The 17,956-nt window shown below is 35.8% G+C and overlaps 9 protein-coding genes and 10 long non-coding RNA genes across 19 annotated transcripts; 11 read left to right on the forward strand and 8 right to left on the reverse strand.

Moving 5' to 3' along the window:
- Positions 1 to 376: 376 nt before the first annotated feature.
- Positions 377 to 1,668, forward strand: mug37 (the record flags this gene model as incomplete). Its single annotated transcript, NM_001022488.3, has 2 exons — positions 377 to 764; positions 835 to 1,668. The coding sequence occupies 2 exons, from the start codon at positions 377 to 379 to the stop codon at positions 1,098 to 1,100; spliced, it is 654 nt and encodes a 217-aa protein (NP_596567.1). The 3' UTR covers positions 1,101 to 1,668.
- On the reverse strand, positions 1,094 to 2,369 carry sar1 (ADP-ribosylation factor Sar1). The gene is made up of 3 exons (NM_001022489.3): positions 2,191 to 2,369; positions 2,036 to 2,141; positions 1,094 to 1,778 (listed from the first exon to the last, which is right to left on the reverse strand). The coding sequence occupies exons 1-3, from the start codon at positions 2,311 to 2,313 to the stop codon at positions 1,435 to 1,437; spliced, it is 573 nt and encodes a 190-aa protein (NP_596568.1). The 5' UTR covers positions 2,314 to 2,369; the 3' UTR covers positions 1,094 to 1,434.
- A 1,051-nt stretch (positions 2,370 to 3,420) lies between these two features.
- Positions 3,421 to 4,923, forward strand: lsb5. The gene has a single exon (NM_001022490.3). It carries the CDS (start codon positions 3,654 to 3,656, stop codon positions 4,566 to 4,568), a length of 915 nt encoding a protein of 304 aa, NP_596569.1. The 5' UTR covers positions 3,421 to 3,653; the 3' UTR covers positions 4,569 to 4,923.
- SPOM_SPNCRNA.6269 lies at positions 3,486 to 4,875 on the reverse strand. The gene has a single exon (NR_195619.1). It is a non-coding gene; the product is annotated as a non-coding RNA (long non-coding RNA).
- Positions 4,924 to 5,007: 84 nt separating the features above from the next.
- Positions 5,008 to 6,877, reverse strand: med10 (mediator complex subunit Med10). Its single transcript, NM_001022492.3, has one exon. The coding sequence runs from the start codon at positions 6,763 to 6,765 to the stop codon at positions 6,331 to 6,333; it is 435 nt and encodes a 144-aa protein (NP_596571.2). The 5' UTR covers positions 6,766 to 6,877; the 3' UTR covers positions 5,008 to 6,330.
- Positions 5,304 to 6,193, forward strand: mde2 (the record flags this gene model as incomplete). The annotated part of the gene is made up of 2 exons (NM_001022491.2): positions 5,304 to 5,921; positions 5,975 to 6,193. 2 exons carry the CDS (start codon positions 5,304 to 5,306, stop codon positions 6,191 to 6,193), a joined length of 837 nt encoding a protein of 278 aa, NP_596570.2.
- A 212-nt stretch (positions 6,878 to 7,089) lies between the features above and the next one.
- Positions 7,090 to 10,468, reverse strand: mub1 (armadillo-type fold protein, zf-MYND type zinc finger protein, Mub1-Rad6-Ubr2 ubiquitin ligase complex Mub1). The gene has a single exon (NM_001022493.3). The coding sequence runs from the start codon at positions 9,459 to 9,461 to the stop codon at positions 7,737 to 7,739; it is 1,725 nt and encodes a 574-aa protein (NP_596572.1). The 5' UTR covers positions 9,462 to 10,468; the 3' UTR covers positions 7,090 to 7,736.
- Positions 7,293 to 9,294, forward strand: SPOM_SPNCRNA.6270. The gene has a single exon (NR_195620.1). It is a non-coding gene; the product is annotated as a non-coding RNA (long non-coding RNA).
- SPOM_SPNCRNA.6271 lies at positions 9,828 to 10,258 on the forward strand. Its single transcript, NR_195621.1, has one exon. It is a non-coding gene; the product is annotated as a non-coding RNA (long non-coding RNA).
- Positions 10,469 to 10,678: 210 nt separating the features above from the next.
- SPOM_SPNCRNA.1637 lies at positions 10,679 to 12,570 on the forward strand. The gene has a single exon (NR_150532.1). It is a non-coding gene; the product is annotated as a non-coding RNA (long non-coding RNA).
- SPOM_SPNCRNA.6272 lies at positions 11,028 to 11,327 on the reverse strand. Its single transcript, NR_195622.1, has one exon. It is a non-coding gene; the product is annotated as a non-coding RNA (long non-coding RNA).
- On the reverse strand, positions 11,340 to 13,633 carry cwf4. Its single transcript, NM_001022494.3, has one exon. It carries the CDS (start codon positions 13,539 to 13,541, stop codon positions 11,517 to 11,519), a length of 2,025 nt encoding a protein of 674 aa, NP_596573.1. The 5' UTR covers positions 13,542 to 13,633; the 3' UTR covers positions 11,340 to 11,516.
- On the forward strand, positions 13,135 to 13,711 carry SPOM_SPNCRNA.6273. The gene has a single exon (NR_195623.1). It is a non-coding gene; the product is annotated as a non-coding RNA (long non-coding RNA).
- A 17-nt stretch (positions 13,712 to 13,728) lies between these two features.
- Positions 13,729 to 14,467, reverse strand: SPOM_SPNCRNA.6274. Its single transcript, NR_195624.1, has one exon. It is a non-coding gene; the product is annotated as a non-coding RNA (long non-coding RNA).
- tma20 (RNA-binding protein Tma20) lies at positions 13,781 to 14,756 on the forward strand. The gene is made up of 6 exons (NM_001022495.4): positions 13,781 to 13,802; positions 13,857 to 14,009; positions 14,065 to 14,162; positions 14,279 to 14,483; positions 14,543 to 14,600; positions 14,676 to 14,756. Exons 1-6 carry the CDS (start codon positions 13,792 to 13,794, stop codon positions 14,694 to 14,696), a joined length of 546 nt encoding a protein of 181 aa, NP_596574.2. The 5' UTR covers positions 13,781 to 13,791; the 3' UTR covers positions 14,697 to 14,756.
- hip1 (histone chaperone Hip1) lies at positions 14,622 to 17,905 on the reverse strand. The gene is made up of 5 exons (NM_001022496.3): positions 17,798 to 17,905; positions 17,662 to 17,739; positions 17,407 to 17,605; positions 17,274 to 17,365; positions 14,622 to 17,233 (listed from the first exon to the last, which is right to left on the reverse strand). Exons 1-5 carry the CDS (start codon positions 17,832 to 17,834, stop codon positions 14,841 to 14,843), a joined length of 2,799 nt encoding a protein of 932 aa, NP_596575.1. The 5' UTR covers positions 17,835 to 17,905; the 3' UTR covers positions 14,622 to 14,840.
- On the forward strand, positions 14,966 to 15,727 carry SPOM_SPNCRNA.6275. The gene has a single exon (NR_195625.1). It is a non-coding gene; the product is annotated as a non-coding RNA (long non-coding RNA).
- On the forward strand, positions 15,895 to 16,157 carry SPOM_SPNCRNA.6276. The gene has a single exon (NR_195626.1). It is a non-coding gene; the product is annotated as a non-coding RNA (long non-coding RNA).
- Positions 16,751 to 17,846, forward strand: SPOM_SPNCRNA.1638. The gene has a single exon (NR_150533.1). It is a non-coding gene; the product is annotated as a non-coding RNA (long non-coding RNA).
- Positions 17,906 to 17,956: the final 51 nt, after the last annotated feature.

Consider the following 17,956-nt stretch of genomic DNA (forward strand, 5'->3'; position numbering starts at 1 on the left):
GAGATAATAAGAAATAAAGCAACTAATTAACAAAAAATTTCATTCGTAAAGAAAACATGTGTATAAGAGACTGTAGATATTTATGGGTTCTTGATAGTGGACGTAAGCTATCAATATTAGTGCACATTCAGGTGTATGAAACAAAATCAATTGACGTTAGGATGTCTTTATTTATATTGCACTCGATCTACACTCATGAATGGTTCCTTGTAAAAAGTATGCATATTAATTAATTTTTGCAAGCACTGTTCGTTTTTTCTATTGATCAATCGCGTTTATAAATTCCATCTTTTTTACGTTTCTATGCTTTGTGTTTTTATGATAGTACGTGTAACTTAAATTCTGCAATTTGTTCGATATACATTTGCATAAAACAATGAAGCGTCATGCCAATAGAATAGGAGAAGAATTTAGTCAAACTGTTCAATTTATTAAATCTGAAACTACTCTGAAACAAAAAAAAACCAAAATTGACGTTCAAAATGTTTATGGACTTGACAGAAACACAAAGAATTTGGAAAAACGCGATATTCAATTTCTAGAAAACGACAAGTTGGACCTGAATTCTCATGAGAACGAAGGCGAAAAAACTAAAACTGAAACAGTACCTACGCGTAAACAGTTTCCAAAAGTTGGAGAATTTAACTCCGCAATACACGGTCTTTCTTCGGAAAGTGTTTTGAGAACATGTTTTCGTGTAGGAGAAGTCTTAGCAGTATTCAGGATGAAACGAAGAGATGTATGCATTATAGTTGAATTTTTTGGTAAGGTCTATTATGTTTGCTCTCAATATATGTTGGTTTTATTGCATAAAAATGAAATCTAACGTTATAGCAAAAGTGCGCTCTGCAAAAAAAGTCGGCAATGTCATCCTCTACTACTTTGAAGACGCATTTCGTGGACAAAAATCACCAGCGATATTTGCTAAATATTACTCATGTTGCGAAATATCGCCTCTTTTAACTAAACCGGCAACTATGATCAGAGTGGTTGGAATCGTCTCTCATGCCGAAAAGATTTTAAAAGTGATACACATAGCTAGCTCGGATTTAGATGAATTATGGGACACTTACAATATGGTGCTCTACGAAACTTTATAGATTATCATCTATATATGATCATATTCACAAAAGATAAGTAAATATCTCTGAAGAACCAATAATCAAGCTTTAGAATCACAACTGAAAAAAATGGGCTAACGGATAATACACAATACGTTATCAGCATAGGAGCATACTGCAAAGTCAGTAAAGACAAATGCTCCGTAGATGAAAACAATTGACCGCACGAATATCATATAACAAAAAAGACTTGTCATCAAGTTTGTAAATCTGAATTGGGCGAATCTATGTAAGCGCTGAGCAAACAATTAGGGAAATTTGGAACGGGCGTCATTCAAAGTGAAAGGTTTTTAAGAGGATGCAATGGGGTAACTTAGACGTATTGAGCAAGCCACTTGAAGCCTTCGCCATAACCTTGGCGAAGGACCACCGAGCACATGAATACTTCGATAGGTCGGATTCCAGGAACGGGTTTAGACACGCCCTTACCAGTGGTCTGATAAAGTCCAAGGGCCGCCTTGAGTTCATCTTCAGAAATAGCACCAGGGGCATCGATTTTATTGCCAAGAATCAAAAAGGGGACGCGAGCAAGTTCTTCCATGGCCAATAAGGCATCTAGTTCGGCCTTTGATTCAGAAAGGCGTTCAAAGTCACAGCAGTCAACCAAGTAAACAATGCCATTAACCTCGGGGAAATAATCTCTCCACAAGCGGCGAGCTATAAGAAAATTAGTAAAAATACATAAAATCAGATAGAGAATCCAAAATCATAGAAGAAATTGCAAAGAAAAAACAAAGATCATGAGAACAAAACGGCCCACTGATAAACTAGCCAACGACATATGAGACGATATAGAAATTCAAACAACTTTATACAAAAAAGAATTTTAAGCGAAAAAAAATTAATTATTCTAAAGACATTCCAACTCTTACAAAATCTCCATGATTTAGAAAAACAACTCTGTGACTACATACCCTGTTGATGACCTCCCAAATCGAAAGTAGTAAATCGAACGTTGCCAATAGCCAGTTCTTCTGAAGTAGGATGTAAAGTTGGTTGCATTACAGCTAAACGGTCATTCTAAATAATTAGTATAAGGATAATCAAGGAGAGTAGAAGTCAAACATACTTTCAGCATGTGTAGCAAGGTGGTCTTTCCGGCGTTATCTAAACCCAAAAACAGCATCTTGGCATGCTTGTTGACAAGACCAAGCATGGCAAGAGCATCGTAGAACCAGTTAATGATAAACATTGGTGTAAGATGGATGGATTTTCTGAAAACCTGTTATGCTCAGTGTGTTGGTGGTTGGCAAGAGATGACTTACCTCATGCCTAGTTATACTAATTTTCTCTAGGTAACCGAAAATAAGTAGTTAAAGAAAATATTTAATTAATGTACGTATGAAATGAAACTGAATAATTACATATAGTTCAAATTTGGAAGCTTCTCTATGCTTTTTTCTAGTAGTAAGTATGAAGAGAACGATTTTGGCGATTTCTAATTTACATGTTTACGTTTGCTTAAATTAACTATTAATGAATTCGTCTCAATACAATTTCTTTCGGTTTGAAAAGAATAAAGGATGATAGCTTTCAGCTTTTCGTTTAAATAAAATTCGACTAGTAATTTACCATTTCTAAAATTTGTAACTATAAACATGTTATGTATTTGCACTACGCTCAGTTAATAACAGGGCGCAATAGACAAATTGAGAAAAACGGTAAATAAATGTATAAAAGAATTGAATGAATAAAACAATGCACACTTACAACAGTTGGGTTAGAATTACAAAAAAAAAAAATTCACGTAGGCTAACTGTTTTTAATATTAGCTTTTGAGATTAGAAGTAACTTTAATTTCTAAAAGTTTTCTGGATTTCTTTTTTTATAAATCTTACAAATTGTGACATCGGCCTTTCGTAGTTTATAGATATATTATACGAATATATATACATATATTTTTGTTTCTATGTATACGGTGGGTGATACAGGAATTTGTGTTTTATATTTAAAACATATAAATTCAATAATACTCATTTATTCAAAAAAATTTTTTTTTAAGCTAGTTTTTTTCATAATAAGTTGTTAATAACTATCATTTAATTATTACTTAATATTATTCCGGCATACAGAATTAGTAAATATCAGCTGAGAATCTATATCTACAGGATATTTTGCTAGCAAATAAATTAACAAAAATTGCATAATCTTCTCTAAAATTCAAGCATCAATTTTCGGGTTAATTTATGATCTTTTTCATTCTTCATTTCGTTAATTATTTTTGTATCACAACTTTGGAACGTAGTGTAATATGATATTCTTTATCTATACGACACACACCAAAATCCTTCTTCTTTTTGCAAATATAGACAACTTTTCTATTCGATAGCTTTAAAACTTCATAAAATTTTACTTGAAAGAACAACCAGAAGGTACTACTTTCGTTTATTGGAAGGTCCGTTTACAATCGATTGAAAATTATTCCTTGCTGCTATATATTTTCAGACTTTAATTTGTTCCATCAAGCCATCAAACACTCAAGCTATCATTATCTCAGTGAATAATTAAAATCACTATTTCATCTTATTTATAATGGGAATTTTCAGTGAAACAGTTCCAATTACTGCTGTCACCACTTATATCGATCGTTTAACCTCTAGAGATACCGACGATGAGGATTTGTCTGGTATCGTTCAATTATCTGAAGCCGTTAATTTAACTGTTACTGGTCCGCGAGAGGCTTCTCGTACCCTTCGTAAGAAGTTAAAGTACAGTACACCTCATGAACAAGTTCGGGCACTTGTTATTCTCCAGGCTTTAATTGAAAATGCTGGCTCTCATTTTTTACAAAATTTCTCAGACGAAAAATTGGAAGACCGAATGTTGCAATGTGCAACAAATTCTGAATATTCTAAACCCGTTCGTAAGCGTGCTATCCATATGATCAAACTTTGGCACAATGACTATTCTAATGTTCGTGGAATGGAAAGCATGAGTAGTTTAGTATCTCGACTTCCTCAACGACAATCATCTGCTTCGCATTCTGAACAACCCACTATCAATCTTAAAAAGGTTGGTCCAATTTTAGAAAGATTGATAGCCTCTTCCAGCATGGCTGCTACCAATCTTTCTAATAGCCTTGTCCGAATCAATCCTAACACAGAAAATCCGGCCAAAAACAAGCAAATCATGGTTTATTATGTGGATTGTAAACGTGCTCATCGCTCCTTGTTGCGCTACATACAAGCTATTCAAGACGAGATGTGGTTAGCCAATCTCTTGAAGGCAAACGATGAAATTGTGACAGCCATTGATGCATTCAAGGAAAAATGCTCCGAAAACTCAGATTATAGTTCAGATAGTGGATCCTATAGTTCTTCATATTCTCGTCACCTTGATGATCGGGCTTCTTACATATCTCGCTCGAGTAGCGGAGGTTCTAATGCTCAGAGATCAGAAGATTTGGATGTAAACAATCCTTTTGGCGATCATAATCGTTTGGAATAATTAATAAGCTTTCCTTTTTAATGGATTTGAATACCTAATTAATTGGTAATGATCGATTGATATCAAGGGGTGCGAAGGTTAAAAAGCATTTCATCTTGCCTTCAACATCTTCTTAATGATTCTACCTTCCATCTCTTTAATATGAGTGCCTTATTTATCTTGGACAATTATAATTTTTTAAGATTATGAGTCTTTTAGTTGGGTCATGCACTAGATATATATTACTGTATTCGACTTATTAGATACAATCCCTTTTTAGTCAACCTTTTAGCAACCGTGCGCCTTTGTTTATATTATTGCCAATTTTATTGCGTTTAACTGATAAGGTGTTTAATTAATTTATTTTTTTTGCACACTAGTTGTAGTCAATCTTTGTAAGTAACGCGCTTTAAAAAATGTTTTCTTTTAATTAACATAATTTAAAAAGTAAAGTTGTTTTCGAGATATCTAAAGCCATTATAGTATACCGTCCATCTCAAAAAAGCAGCACAACATTATTTATGTAAAATGGATGCATACATGCTTAATTTTAACCGTCAAATAATACAAAAAACAAATACATAACATTTTAACCAATTAAATAGAGAATTTGGTATCCTAAATTTGTAGCCACTTAAAAGGCATTCGTTCGTGAGTTTGTTTGTTTACATTCCATACCATACTACTAAGACAACAACCAAAGTGAATGGGTAATTCAAGACTAAAAGAAAAGAGGATCACGGAAATTAATTAAAAATGGAAAATTATACCAAATCCACAACCATGTGTGGAAAAAGAAAACCAACATTTGAGATTTATCGGGAAAGCGACTTTTCCAAAATAACAAATCAAGGAACTGTGACAGCGTTTGACATTATTTCAAATAAGGAAACATTTTCTGAAAGTAAACAATTAAAGAAAGCTAAGTCTCGAAACGTTACTTTAGTAGATAAGAATACAAAAGCCGATAAAAGATACAAAAGTGAGAAGCTATCAGATTACCTTCTTAACCAAGAACACCATAAAAACTCTCCGAAAATCATCAATGATGTGCTTGTTATAGGAAAAAGTGATGGTTTAATAAACTCGTTTCCATTAAGCCAAAATTATATATCTTCCAGTGAAAGCCAAACATCCTCTGGTAATGTCGATATTATTGGCAATGATAACTCACATGCATCTCCTTATTTACCCAAGTTTGAGCTAAAATCACAAAGTCAGTCCAACCATTCGAACGTTGTAAAAAACCAACCGATCAAATTGTGTAAAAAAACTGAGGGAGGTACTAATCTCGACCATAATAAATCAATAAATGGAGCCGTGAAATCAGGGACATCAAAATCAGCAAACAAAGACAGAATTTATGTTTTCTACGTAAGCAAATAATTTTTTGTAAAGGAATTTAAGCTAACAAGTTTTGGGTCAAGGAAGATGAAGAAGTGATGGAGTATCGTTACATATTTGGATCTCGTATGCAAACGAAAAATCATGATATCAATGCAAATAACAAAAGAAAAATTTTCTATCAAAACTCATTTTCGAACTTTCATTTGCTCCATAAAATTATACAGCCGAATTATGAACCTGCGTCAGCTGAGGAACGAAAGTTGTGCATTGAAATTTTAGATGAAGTTTTACAGTACTAGTTAATAATTCAGAATTTCCCCTTTTTAATTCAATGATAGATACTGTAGGTAAGCAGGTAGCTGAATTATCGGTAAGAGTTGTACGCTTTTTCATACCTCAAAAAAATCCGAAATCATTAATTTTGACTATGGTGCAATCATGAAACTGTAGATTCGACTTTTCCCTCGTTTAAAATTTTATCAACCACACTTGATACCTCAGGATAAGCCTGTTTAATTTCTTCGGCAAAAGCCTTTTGAAATCCCTCTATAGCATATAGCTTCCCGTTGACATACTGATTATCTTTTTGAACCAATTCACTGAATTGTCTAGCATATACATCTGGATTTCGACCTTGTTCAATATATTCCAAGACGTCTTGAGGGATTAAGTTATTCACCTTTCTAGATATGTCAGGAAGAGATTTGAGATCTCTGATAAGAGTATCAAGGCTTTCAGGAATGGCATCAGATGGAGTAGTATCTTCAAGGTTATAAACGATCAATGCCAAGTCATAAAAAGCCTGAGTGGTGTCTTCTAAACGGCTTGCCAATGATTTCATTTCATCAGTCATGTCATCTTGGGGCAGCATTTCGAAAACCAAAGATAAAAATAGGTTTAAAGATCAATTTAATGCAGCACAAGTGCACTGAATACAGCAGCCTTCAATTTATTGCTGTCTCAACTGTATAATGGTTATGCTTAAACTACGGTACTTCTTCCAGTTCACTATTTGCAAGTGAGTTGGTTTAATTTTATAGTAATAAGCAAATTACAAAGTCTGTTCTACTAATAGAGAAATACTGAATTCATTATAATATTGATTCCTCCTAAATGTTCTATAAATATTAGCGTCAACAGACAAGATAACTTGAAATAATACTTTCGTTTAGTCAATTTAGCGAAAGCATCATTAGTACGATCTATTTCTTGACTTCCAGGTATACAAGTACAAAAAGCTTTAGCCTTCATGCAATATCACATCGTATTGCTTTAGCCCTGTTCATAGGTTTAACTATTCCGAAAAAGCTATGTATAATTTTTGACTAATTTATTAATAAGTAACCAAGTCAAACAAAAACAAGTTGAAAAGAAAAAAGTTTATTATTTTAAGTAAAAGCATTTAAGTTACGAGAAAAAACGATAAGCAACAGAAGGACAGTCGGAAAAGAAACTCGAAGTTTTAATAAATTAGGACAGTGGCCTCCACACCTTCGTACCTCCCTGTAGGTTTCAAAAGCTTTCATGATTATTGCCCTGCTAAAACCACACGATATCCATAATAAGAAGAACAAATCTGAATGTATCGGCAATTAATTGCATAAAAAAAGGTTAAACGATTAACTTAATTGCGAGTAAAGAGTTAGCTGAAATTCATATTCTTCACGGCACATGAAATAATAATTGATGGCAAAGGGAATTAAGGAATGAATTCAAAACGTAGTATTGAATGCCGGAAAAATGATTAAAAGAATATGTGTGACCTCCAACTGTAAGTCTATTTGAAGCGTAAGCATACCTAGTAAGAAATGGATAGAAATTGTCATTAAACTGTCATTAGTACTACAATCTGCTATCACTCTGAGTGCTTGAAGTTACAGATTCTGTTCCAACAGGAATAACAGATGCAGCCGGGGATGCTGTTGATTCGCTTTCAGTGACTGAGTTTATTTTTGAGCTCTCTCGTTTGGAATTCCTGCCATCTTTATGAATTACGCGACACCATCGACTATGTCCCGGCCATGCTTGATGCTGGCATTCTTTACTGCAATATTTTGTACGTCGGCATCTTCTGCATTTAGCAAATTGACGACTGTGCTCTTCCCATTTGTTACATAACAAATTGGCGCATCGACGTATACCACCATGACTTTCATCTTTCCGACAGTAATTATTCATGATAGCTCTGGCCCAGTATTGAACTTGTGGGGGGTAGAATTTCAAGGTGAACTGCTCGACTAACTGAAAAATATTCCACGTTTTACTGCCGCTACGTAAGGGCGACATACGTAAACTTGGAACATCTTTAGAAGACTCGAAGTAAGGACGCATATGGAAATAGTTTTTACTAGTATAAGCAAGAATTTGCAAACCAAAAAGTATATCTTCTTCACGAGGGAGTTTATTAATCTTCTTATCAAAGTTGTCAAAGAATGAGGCAATCCCGTGATAATCAACTACATTTTCGGGCCTGCGGCCATCTAATAACGCAGATGTAGAAGGAACACCAGGTAAAAGTTGATTACGACGCTGACGATTATTCAAGGCCTGTGATTGAACATTATTTAAAGACAATTGCACATCCCGTGATGAATCCTGAGTAGTAGTCATAATATTAAGCGGAGTTGGAAAGAAAAAATTTGGAGAGTCTATCTCGTCATTAATTGTCTCACTAGCAGGGCCTGTTTGACGAGAGTATGAAGGAGAAGAAGGGGTAGTCATGTTATAATTAACATTTTCAGTAGAAGTAGGAGTAGAGGGTGCAGCTGATGAAATTCTTTGAATGGTTAATGGAGAGTTTGCTTGAACACGAGGATCTTGAAATGAATCATTTGAATAAATGGAGCCGGAGGATCGATCATGACTAGTGGTAGAGCTTGATCCCAATAAATCACGATTCACGGAATGTCGAAACGTAGATTGATTTGGAAGTTGGACATCTCCACTATCCCGTAAATCCACCGAATAAACTCTTCTAGAGCTAGAGCTTGCCGTACTAGCTCCAAATGGAGATGGTACATCACCGTTGACGAACAAAGAGTCAGCAGATGAATTGTGTTGAGACACAGAATCAAGAGAATTGCTAATATTAGAATTAATGGGGAATGGAGCAGATGCGGATGATGGAGGAGGGGTAGTAGAAGGTGTAAGGGAAAATTGAAATCGAGAATGGTGAGAAACAACGGACTCAAGCGCAAACAAAAAATCATCTAAAAGGGTGACAACAATAGGAACGATACCAGCTTCCACAACACGAATTCGAATAGCTTCAGACCCACGTATCCCAACATTTACGACACACTGAAGAGCTAGCTGCCATATTGTCATTCGGGCAAATGTTTGTCCACGTCCGGCACGTAAAATATTCATTAAACGCATCAAACCACCATCCATAGTAAGGATCTCACGAATTTTCGGTGAAGTCGAAGTCAAATAAACGAGATGGCTTAATGAATTCATTAATGACATTTCGGAGTCACAGTCAAGCGCACGTCGATCATAAAGGACTGTATTGATAGTGACAGAAGCTTTGTTATTCCATACGATGCTAACGTTCGATTCCCTCATCTTTCTTTAATAATATATTTAACACGTATAAAGTTTTTTAAAGACAATTGCTGCAGTATAAATTACTGGCAAACGCAAAGATTGGCGTAAAACGAACGATGTGATAATATTTTTTTTAGTTAAAGACAAGCAGTTTTCGAATACCAAAATTTTACTCAATAATTTTCAAAACTGCTGTGTGTAAACGCAATAACCGAAGAGAAAAACCAAGAACAAACGCCGATAGCAGGAAGAATAAGTAGTGCCCCAAAATCACGAAAACGAAAAAAAATAAAAATTACTGTTTTCGCAGATTTTAAGTCCCGCCGAATTTGAAATCCTTTTAAGCAATCTACACCAATTATTCTTCAAAACGAGTAAACGTAAAAGGGACTACGGTTAGCTCAAGCTTGAAGTCAAGAACTGATAAAGGAGCAAAAAAAATACTAAAAGAAAAAGGAAGTAAGGAGCAAGGGCACTTTTTTAGCCGAGAAGCGACACAGATCAAGTAAGTTCAACAATAGGAAGTATAACAACGAAAAAGTTGTAACCCGGGGTCTGCTAAAATCACGAGGCTAAAGAAAGAGAGAAGTGGCAAACAAAAAAAACCCGAGATTAACGAAGATACAAAGAGAGAATGAATAAGAATAGTTTGATGAAAACCACAATAACCTTGAAAATAAAAATAAAGGATATGCTCAGTACCTTTTTAGACAAGATTAGTGGAAAATCAAATCACAGCTGACAAGAGTAAGAGAAGAGAGAATAGCACAAGATGATTTGCATCAATTAAAAAAGTAAAGTTCGAAGAAAAATGTTAGGATTTGGAAAAGGAAAACGGTGGTGAAGCTAAATCAGCCTTGTTGATAAACAAAGAATAAGTGTTTTCTTATAATCGCAAGGATTTAGCTTAAAAACCACAGTAAATAGTTTTTGCAAGTCCCTTAATTTTAATTGAATGAATTCTTTTTACGAAAATTTCCCGGATCCTCGTTCTCTTATTCAGATTCTTGGAAGTGGCAGTTGACAGAAGGCAACTTCATTTCACCCGAGTGTCAACCGAGTTTGAAAACGATCGTCAGTGAACGTACCTTTAAGGCACCATAACGCAAAGTATGCTGGGTTGTTACTGGCTATAATGGTTGGGAACTCTCGGCGATCTTTGATGCTGGATGTTACCTTTGAAGAGATCGACATCTCGGCAACAATAACTCAAAAAACTTGCTGCAACTTTAACTAGCAACAGTTGGTATTTCTTTCACTATAGTCAGTCATTTTTTATTCATACGAACATCTTTGTGTCTTTAAGTTTTTAGCAGAATCTGTGTATGAATTTTTTCTTTTAAGTCAAAATGTTGCCTAATACGTTGGTCGCATAAGCCGATTTTTGTATTCTGTAAATTCACTTTAGCAGAACATTTGGGTAAACCGGTCCGAATAAGCTGTCAGTGCTGAAAATAACCAATGTCAGATTTTGTAATCTCATTTGATTGACAAGTTCATCAGATCAGCACAACTCCAAACCAGCCGCTTCTTTACCTGTGAGTCCTGCCACTTTGAGTAACAAAACTAAAATTAGTCGCACTGGTAGATACTCGATCGTATGTCAATGGGGCAAGGTAAAGAACAATCAATTTATAAATATAAATATGTACATATTAAATATATTTTGGATTGGATTTTTCATTTTATTGTATTTTAATGTGTTATTTACGAATTGCGTTGGATTCTTCAAAATTGTCATGTTTACAACTTTCTCATTTCTACAAGTGTGATTCCCTCAACATAATATCCATAAATTTTTCGCTTATCTTGCTTAGTAAGTAAACTCAGATCGAAACTCAAGGTTAATAATACTAATATGGATTGCTTGTCTTATTTCTACGCGCCATTCCGGCCTTTCAAATGCAAAAACAGTTATTTTATTATTATCCGAACAGTCCAAAGCGCTGAATATCCTCAACTTCGTAACAACGTCCATTTACATGACCCATTGCCTCGTAAACAATTAATTACTAATATTTTACACGATTACTAAATATTAAACTGATAGCGCCAATAAATGTCATATGTAATCTAGGCCTCCAGCTTCTTTTTAGCCATTTCCTCTTTCCATTTTCGCGAAAGTTCGAGCATTTTGCGCATCTTATCTCCTTGATCAGTCGCCGTATCCGGAAACAGATAGTCCAAATATTCTTCGAATGAACCGTCTTCAAGTCTACGGCGTTTCTTAACAACCTGTGGCATTAGTGAAGAGACATGCTTACGTGTATCTTCCGTGCCATGCATTGCCTCAAATTGTTTCCATGCTTCAAGTAATACAACTCGCTCTTCCTTCAAACCCTGCTGGCGTAAATGGGCCAATGCATTTTCAAAAACATTTCGCGCACGCACAACAGCGGTTGGAGAAGCCACTTCTTCATTCGGTGGTTCTTCGTCATCGTCCTCCAGATGGGCAATTTCAAAGTTTGCAAAACTAATCCAAACTTTAACATGAGGTGCAGTCCGTAGTAACTGCTGGTAAATACTTCTAGCTTTTCCGTATTCCATTTCCTCGAATTCAAAATCAATATAAGCCTTCCACACAAGCTCTGGGGTTTCCAAAATAGGCTGGTTTACAGCCAAATTATATAAAGCGCGAGCACGATCACTATCTCCAAGCTTAGTCTCTAAGGCAGCGTAACCAAGCCAGGGAGCACAAGCCTCGGGATCATAAAGAATCCATTTTTCATAAAGAATTCGACACCTGTCAAACTGCTTAATTGCGTCTTCGAATTCAATATAACCTCGGAATAATTTTGGTTTTGGACACATTCCCAACGCACGACCCAACGTTTTTCTAGCAACATCAATCTTACGTTGCCTAAGCTCAAACATTGCATACATGAGCCATAATTTGGCAAATGTAAATTTTTTATGGGGTATAAGCTTGAGAGCTTCTTGGTAAACCTTTCTTGCGCGGTCAACGTCCTTCACATCTATCTCTTCAAATAAGCAATAGTTTAACCAAATATAAACGTAACGTCTCCATGCGTTCTTTTCAACTACTTCAGGAACCTTAGCAATAGCTTTTTCGTAGGTTTCGCGAATAGTATTAATATCCCCTGCACTTTCTTCGAGCTTCAGCAAATCAAGCCAAGTGTCATAGTCATAAGGAGAATCCTTCAATAGCTTTTCGTATTGTAATCGACGCTTATCGAGCACAGTAGACTCAACGCCCAAATGATCTCCAAATTGTTTTTCAAAATGAGTGTATTCCTTATATAGTTCCATAGATTTTGATCGGGGCATAAAATCAATTGCATATTTGAAAATGGTGCGAGCTCGTTCATATTCCTTTTGACGAATTTCGAATTTTGCAAAAGCAATAAAAAACCGTTCATTCAGAAACTCCTGACCAAGAGCATCTATAGCAGCCAAATAGACTTGGCGAACGTTTGCAGCATTTCCGCATTCTTCTTCAAAACGAGCCCAACGAAGCCAATTCGTTACTTCAGGATGCACAACGACAAATCGTTCATATATGCCACGAGCCCGTTCGTTTTCATGGTACCTCCTCTCCATTCGAATATAACTCATCCAACAGTTTTCATCAGGCTCCCACTTAAGCCATCTTTCAAATACTTGTCTACAACCGGTGATATTTCCTAACATTTCCTCCATATATACGTATTTGTACCATAGTTTATCAACACGGGGAAGCTGTGTAACAGCACGATCAAATAAATTTCTGGCATGGTTGATATTTCGATTCTTCATTTCGCATTCAATATATTTCAGCCATAACGGTATATAAGTAGAATCTACATCCAAAGCTCTTTCAAAAACAGAGCGAGCTCTCGCAAATTCTTTTTGGTCTAATTCCCACTGACCATATCGCATCCAATGGCCCATAGCGAGACGATTCCGTCGAATGGCATCTTCAAATTCTTTACGTTTTCGACCTTGAAATTCTTGAAGCTCCTCAAGATCAGTGATATTAATTTTTGGAGGAACAAACGCCACATCTTGTCGTTCTACAGCTTCTCGGAGCAATTGTTCAGCTGAGATTTGGATGGGTGCTGGGTTCTTATTTTTTACCCTGGGCGCTTCCGAAGTCATCTTATATTATTCTGGATCTCTATAGTGTACAATTACTCAATAAATAATATGCTAGATTTATGTCTTCTCTTAACCAGTTGGCTTTTACTGTTAGAAGACAAAAACGTGCACAAATATGAATGAATATATCTAACGTTTGTAACCCTCGAGGTGGTAATCGGCAACACCGCGGATCATCCGAGAGGAGACCGCGGCTACAACCTAGTAACTTATTGTAGCAATGGTCTGCAGCTCCTATATACTCAATAATATGTTCAAACGGTATTGCTCTAAATTGGATTTATAATTTTGTAGGATGATTGCTAACCTCAACAGATTTAACTCTAGAGAAGATATAAAGGGAACTACTCCAATCAAGTCTTCTATTCAAAGAGGAATAAAAGCAAAACTAGTACAAGCTTATCCTAACTTAAAACAAGTTATCGATGAGTTAATTCCCAAAAAATCACAACTAACTCAAATAAAATGGTTCGTTCTTATCAGCATCCGTGATTTTTAGTATGTCGTACTGATATTGTTTAAGTGAGGATCGTTTATTTTTGTATACTTTGAATGGCGAAATTATCCTTTTCCAGCACTTCGACGGCCCTATCATTCCTTCTCTTCGTCTTGTTCATAAATGTGAGTATAAGCTAACGTAACCGCAACGTTTGATTGGAGTTCTGGTTTTTGTCTAGCTGGTCAGAATCGACAACAACATATCTGTGTTTAGTTCAAATATATACTAATACGCCTAGGTCCGGATGCCTTTACTCAAGTTCGAGTAGACAGAGGAGCTATCAAATTCCTTCTCTCGGGTGCCAATATTATGATTCCTGGCTTGGTTTCCAAAGGCGGCAATTTGCCTGATGACATCGAAAAAGATCAATATGTGATTGTTACAGCTGAGGGAAAGGAAGCCCCTGCTGCAATTGGGCTTACAAAAATGTCTGCTAAAGAAATGTAATATACTATTGACACTCATAACTTGAACTATTAACTAACATGCTTGAATTGTTTAGGAAAGAGACTAATAAAGGAATCGGCATAGAAAATGTGCATTATCTTGGCGACAACTTGGTATGTGATTTACATTTTAAACCATTTATAATTTCCTCTTGCTTATTGGAATGTAATGTTAACTAATATTCACAGTGGAAGACTATTTTAGAATAACATCTATAGTATAAGACATTAAAAGAATAAAATTAATGCATTATTTTGCTTTCAAAACTATTCAGATTTTTCCAATGAGTATTGTATTAGACTTAAACAGAATGCAAGAAAGAAAAGTCAAATTTAAAATAGCCTCAATTTTTTTCAGGTTGATGCGTATTTTTCTATTAATTTGTTTGCACGATCAAATTCATTATCAGTTTGTACTGCTTGTCGTAAAACCACTAACATTTTTGCAACAACTTCTCTTCCTGATAATTTAATTGAACATTTTGTTTGAGTTCGTAGCTCTCCTAAAAATTCCTCCAATTTTTGCCAAAGACCATGATGCATTAATAGTCTGACATAAACTTCGCTTGTTACTAAAAACTCATCATCCAACTTAAGTAATCGAGCAGAAGCGATTTTGTTTTCTAAATGATTAATAGTAACTATGGTCTCAAAATCATCATAACCTTCTTCAGTGATTGCATCAGCTACCATTTTTTGTAATAGTTTTCCTCTTCCAGAATCCATTAAAACATTATTAGTTCGGTGTTCATATATTTTGAGCGGCTGACTTTCGGTTTGAGTATTGCTTTGCAGTAATCCACTTGAATCCCACTCCCGACTTCCTATAGCCCACCACGGTTCAGTAATTCGTTGCCAACAAAGCATTGTAGACGAATAAACGTACGTTTCGCCGGTAGAAAGCGTAACACTGGGGACCCCTTCCTTGCTGATGCTGGCAATAACTACGTGTGGAATGTCAGTCGAGTTGTTTTCAATGGTAACATTGTTGCTAACTCTACTTAGGATTGGAGCTAATGAATTGGCAGTAAATAGAGCAGTCTTGTTCACCACATTCCAAGCATATACCATTCCGCTTGAAGAAATGCAAAGCAAATACGCGTTATTGCAATGCAAAAATGAAGCCTTAGATTCAATCATTATTGGCGGTAGCAGTCTTGAACCTGTCAATGAATACAAATGTAGAGATCCATCATCGCACGCAATTGACCAAAAATGAATACTCCCAGTAACCAGTATAACCGGTCTTGGAAGGTAATCCATCCATTTAGTGTTTCCATTTTCCAAGGCAACTATTCTAGTTGGATTTTTTTCACTTGTTCCATTTTTCACCTCCAAAACGTATTTTTGCTCATTATTAAGAGAATGAACTATATTAGTTTTATATCGAGGAGCTTCAAAATTTATGTTAGATATCGAAGTACTACTGTCAATTAGAGAAGAATAGTAATTCTTTAATAAACCTTCTTCTATCTTCTCTTCCTGTAAAGCCTGATCACTTTCATCGTTTTCATGGTTGACTTTTGTTTTGTTACCAACGATTAGTATAGGAACCCCACCTTTAGGTAATGAATTGATAGGTTGTGAAAACTGTTGAGGAGGAAGTTGGGATGATCCAGTATGCTGTAACTGAGTAGAAGCTAGCCGAGAAGTGCTTGGAGTTGCACTAAGAGTGGTCAATAGCTGTGGAGCAACTCTCTTTTTACCTTCTTTCGTGATAGTAACTTTCTGAACAAATTTAGTCGGTATTTCGTTACCATTATCACTCGGACCAGGTCTTTTAGGTGATGCGATTTGTTCTTTAGAAGCTGTTAACTTGTTTGTGTCAACAGTTTCAGCCGTCAATCTATTTGGTAAAAAAGCGGGTAACTTTTGAGGTGTCTTCTGAGCACTTTTTGGAGTGCTAGAGCTTTGGGGGACTAGTGTTGGGTCAGTTGTAGAAAGAGAAGACGGTTTTTTTAAGATAGCATAGGCGGTTTCCTCAAGCTCGAGTTGCTTTGCAGATTCAGGAAGCACTATACCGTGACGACCATGACCATATTTAGCCAACGCTTTTGATATCTCTTCATCGCTAACCATGTCACCAAACTCTTCTTTTTCAAAAGTACATACTAAGACATTTCCATCGTACGAGCATAAAAACAAACTCAATCCGTCTGGTGACCAACAAACATCACCAATACTTTTTTGGAAAACATTTTGACAAGACAAAAGAGGTCGAGGTAAAGCGCTTGACCAGATACTTAAAGATCGATCTTGACCACCACAAGCCAATATACAAACCAGTTTATCATTTTTATCTCTGAATAACTTAGGATTAAAAGCGGTAACCTCAACAGGTCCTTCATGTCCGATAAGATTAATTTCACTGGTCCATGTTCCACGCTCTATTATCGAAACACAAGACACTGGACCATTCATCGCATTTGGAGCAGCAATATGTTTTCCATCCGGTGACCAAGACGGCCTTCGAAAATAGGTTGATAAAGGTGAATTGTTAAAGGGACCTGTAATGGTCTTCTCAATTGAAAAGTCACTTACTCTCCAGACCTTTATAGTTCTATCATCGCTTTCAGTGGCAAAGTACTTACCCGCGGGGTCAAAAGTTATACCTTTCACGTGACTTTGATGAGCTTCAATTCGCTTTAGTCGTTCAAAAGTAGTACCGTTCCAAACAATAATCGAACTATCTAATCCGACACTCACTACAAGTTGGCTATCATAACTCCAACATAAATCCTGGATATCTAAAAAAATTAGAAACTTTAACATAAAATATTCACTAACCATTATCGTGGCCCAGTAAACGTCGGTAACTACGCCAATTCTCAGTGTGTTTTTCACCGGATCCAAACGTAGAACCTAAACCAGGAATTGCTCTGTGTTAATAGTTAGATTAAAAAACGAATTAATAACATACTCCTCCTTGTGCCATATAATAACTACTCGATCATCACTACCTGAAGCAAGGTATTGACCATTAGGGCTAAAACGTACTGAAGTAACTGTACCAGTATGAGTACTCATACAACACAGCTGTTTAGGAAGATCTTCATTTTCATTTTCGTTCTCATTTTCACGGTTGATAGCTTCAGTAGACCAAATTCGAATTGTACCATCTACGGGCAGTTAGCAAGTGGTCTTACAAATTGAATTGAAACATCATTAGACATACCCAGTCCTCCAGTTGCTATCCGTGATCCATCTGGATGTATGTGAATAGAAAATATAGATAGCCGATGCCCTCGATCGTCTAGCTGAATTAGTTAACAATTCAAAGTATTTCAACAGTAGCAGATTGTTAGGCGTACCAAAGTGTCCTAACCATGGAATTTTTTTAATTTTCATTTATTAATAAATATTGTTTTTGAATATTATTATTAAAAAAAAAAGGGGGGATTTGTGCGAAGGAGTCTTGTGAAGTGTGGTCGTAAAATGAAGTCTAAACTTTTATAAGCTCTTAAATGGAA

The sequence above is a fragment of the Schizosaccharomyces pombe genome, assembly GCF_000002945.2.
Source record: "Schizosaccharomyces pombe strain 972h- genome assembly, chromosome: II".
NCBI lineage: Eukaryota > Fungi > Ascomycota > Schizosaccharomycetes > Schizosaccharomycetales > Schizosaccharomycetaceae > Schizosaccharomyces > Schizosaccharomyces pombe.

Excerpts from the sequence above, each read along its gene's own strand:
- hip1 (NM_001022496.3), bottom strand. The coding sequence starts at position 17,834 with ATGAAAATTAAAAAAATTCCATGGTTAGGACACTTTG. Across the intron at positions 17,606-17,661 it reads GATAGCAACTGGAGGACTGG|ATGGTACAATTCGAATTTGG; the intron begins GTATGTCTAATG and ends AACTGCCCGTAG. Across the intron at positions 17,234-17,273 it reads TTTACTGGGCCACGATAATG|ATATCCAGGATTTATGTTGG; the intron begins GTTAGTGAATAT and ends TAATTTTTTTAG.
- mub1 (NM_001022493.3), bottom strand. The coding sequence starts at position 9,461 with ATGAGGGAATCGAACGTTAGCATCGTATGGAATAACAAAGCTTCTGTC.
- cwf4 (NM_001022494.3), bottom strand. The coding sequence starts at position 13,541 with ATGACTTCGGAAGCGCCCAGGGTAAAAAATAAGAACCCAGCACCCATC.
- med10 (NM_001022492.3), bottom strand. The coding sequence starts at position 6,765 with ATGCTGCCCCAAGATGACATGACTGATGAAATGAAATCATTGGCAAGC.
- sar1 (NM_001022489.3), bottom strand. The coding sequence starts at position 2,313 with ATGTTTATCATTAACTGGTTCTACGATGCTCTTGCCATGCTTGGTCTT. Across the intron at positions 2,142-2,190 it reads CCTTGCTACACATGCTGAAA|AATGACCGTTTAGCTGTAAT; the intron begins GTATGTTTGACT and ends CTAATTATTTAG. Across the intron at positions 1,779-2,035 it reads TTTGGGAGGTCATCAACAGG|CTCGCCGCTTGTGGAGAGAT; the intron begins GTATGTAGTCAC and ends ATTTTCTTATAG.
- tma20 (NM_001022495.4), top strand. Across the intron at positions 14,010-14,064 it reads CAACTAACTCAAATAAAATG|TGAGGATCGTTTATTTTTGT; the intron begins GTTCGTTCTTAT and ends ATATTGTTTAAG. Across the intron at positions 14,601-14,675 it reads ATTATCTTGGCGACAACTTG|TGGAAGACTATTTTAGAATA; the intron begins GTATGTGATTTA and ends TAATATTCACAG.
- lsb5 (NM_001022490.3), top strand. The coding sequence starts at position 3,654 with ATGGGAATTTTCAGTGAAACAGTTCCAATTACTGCTGTCACCACTTAT.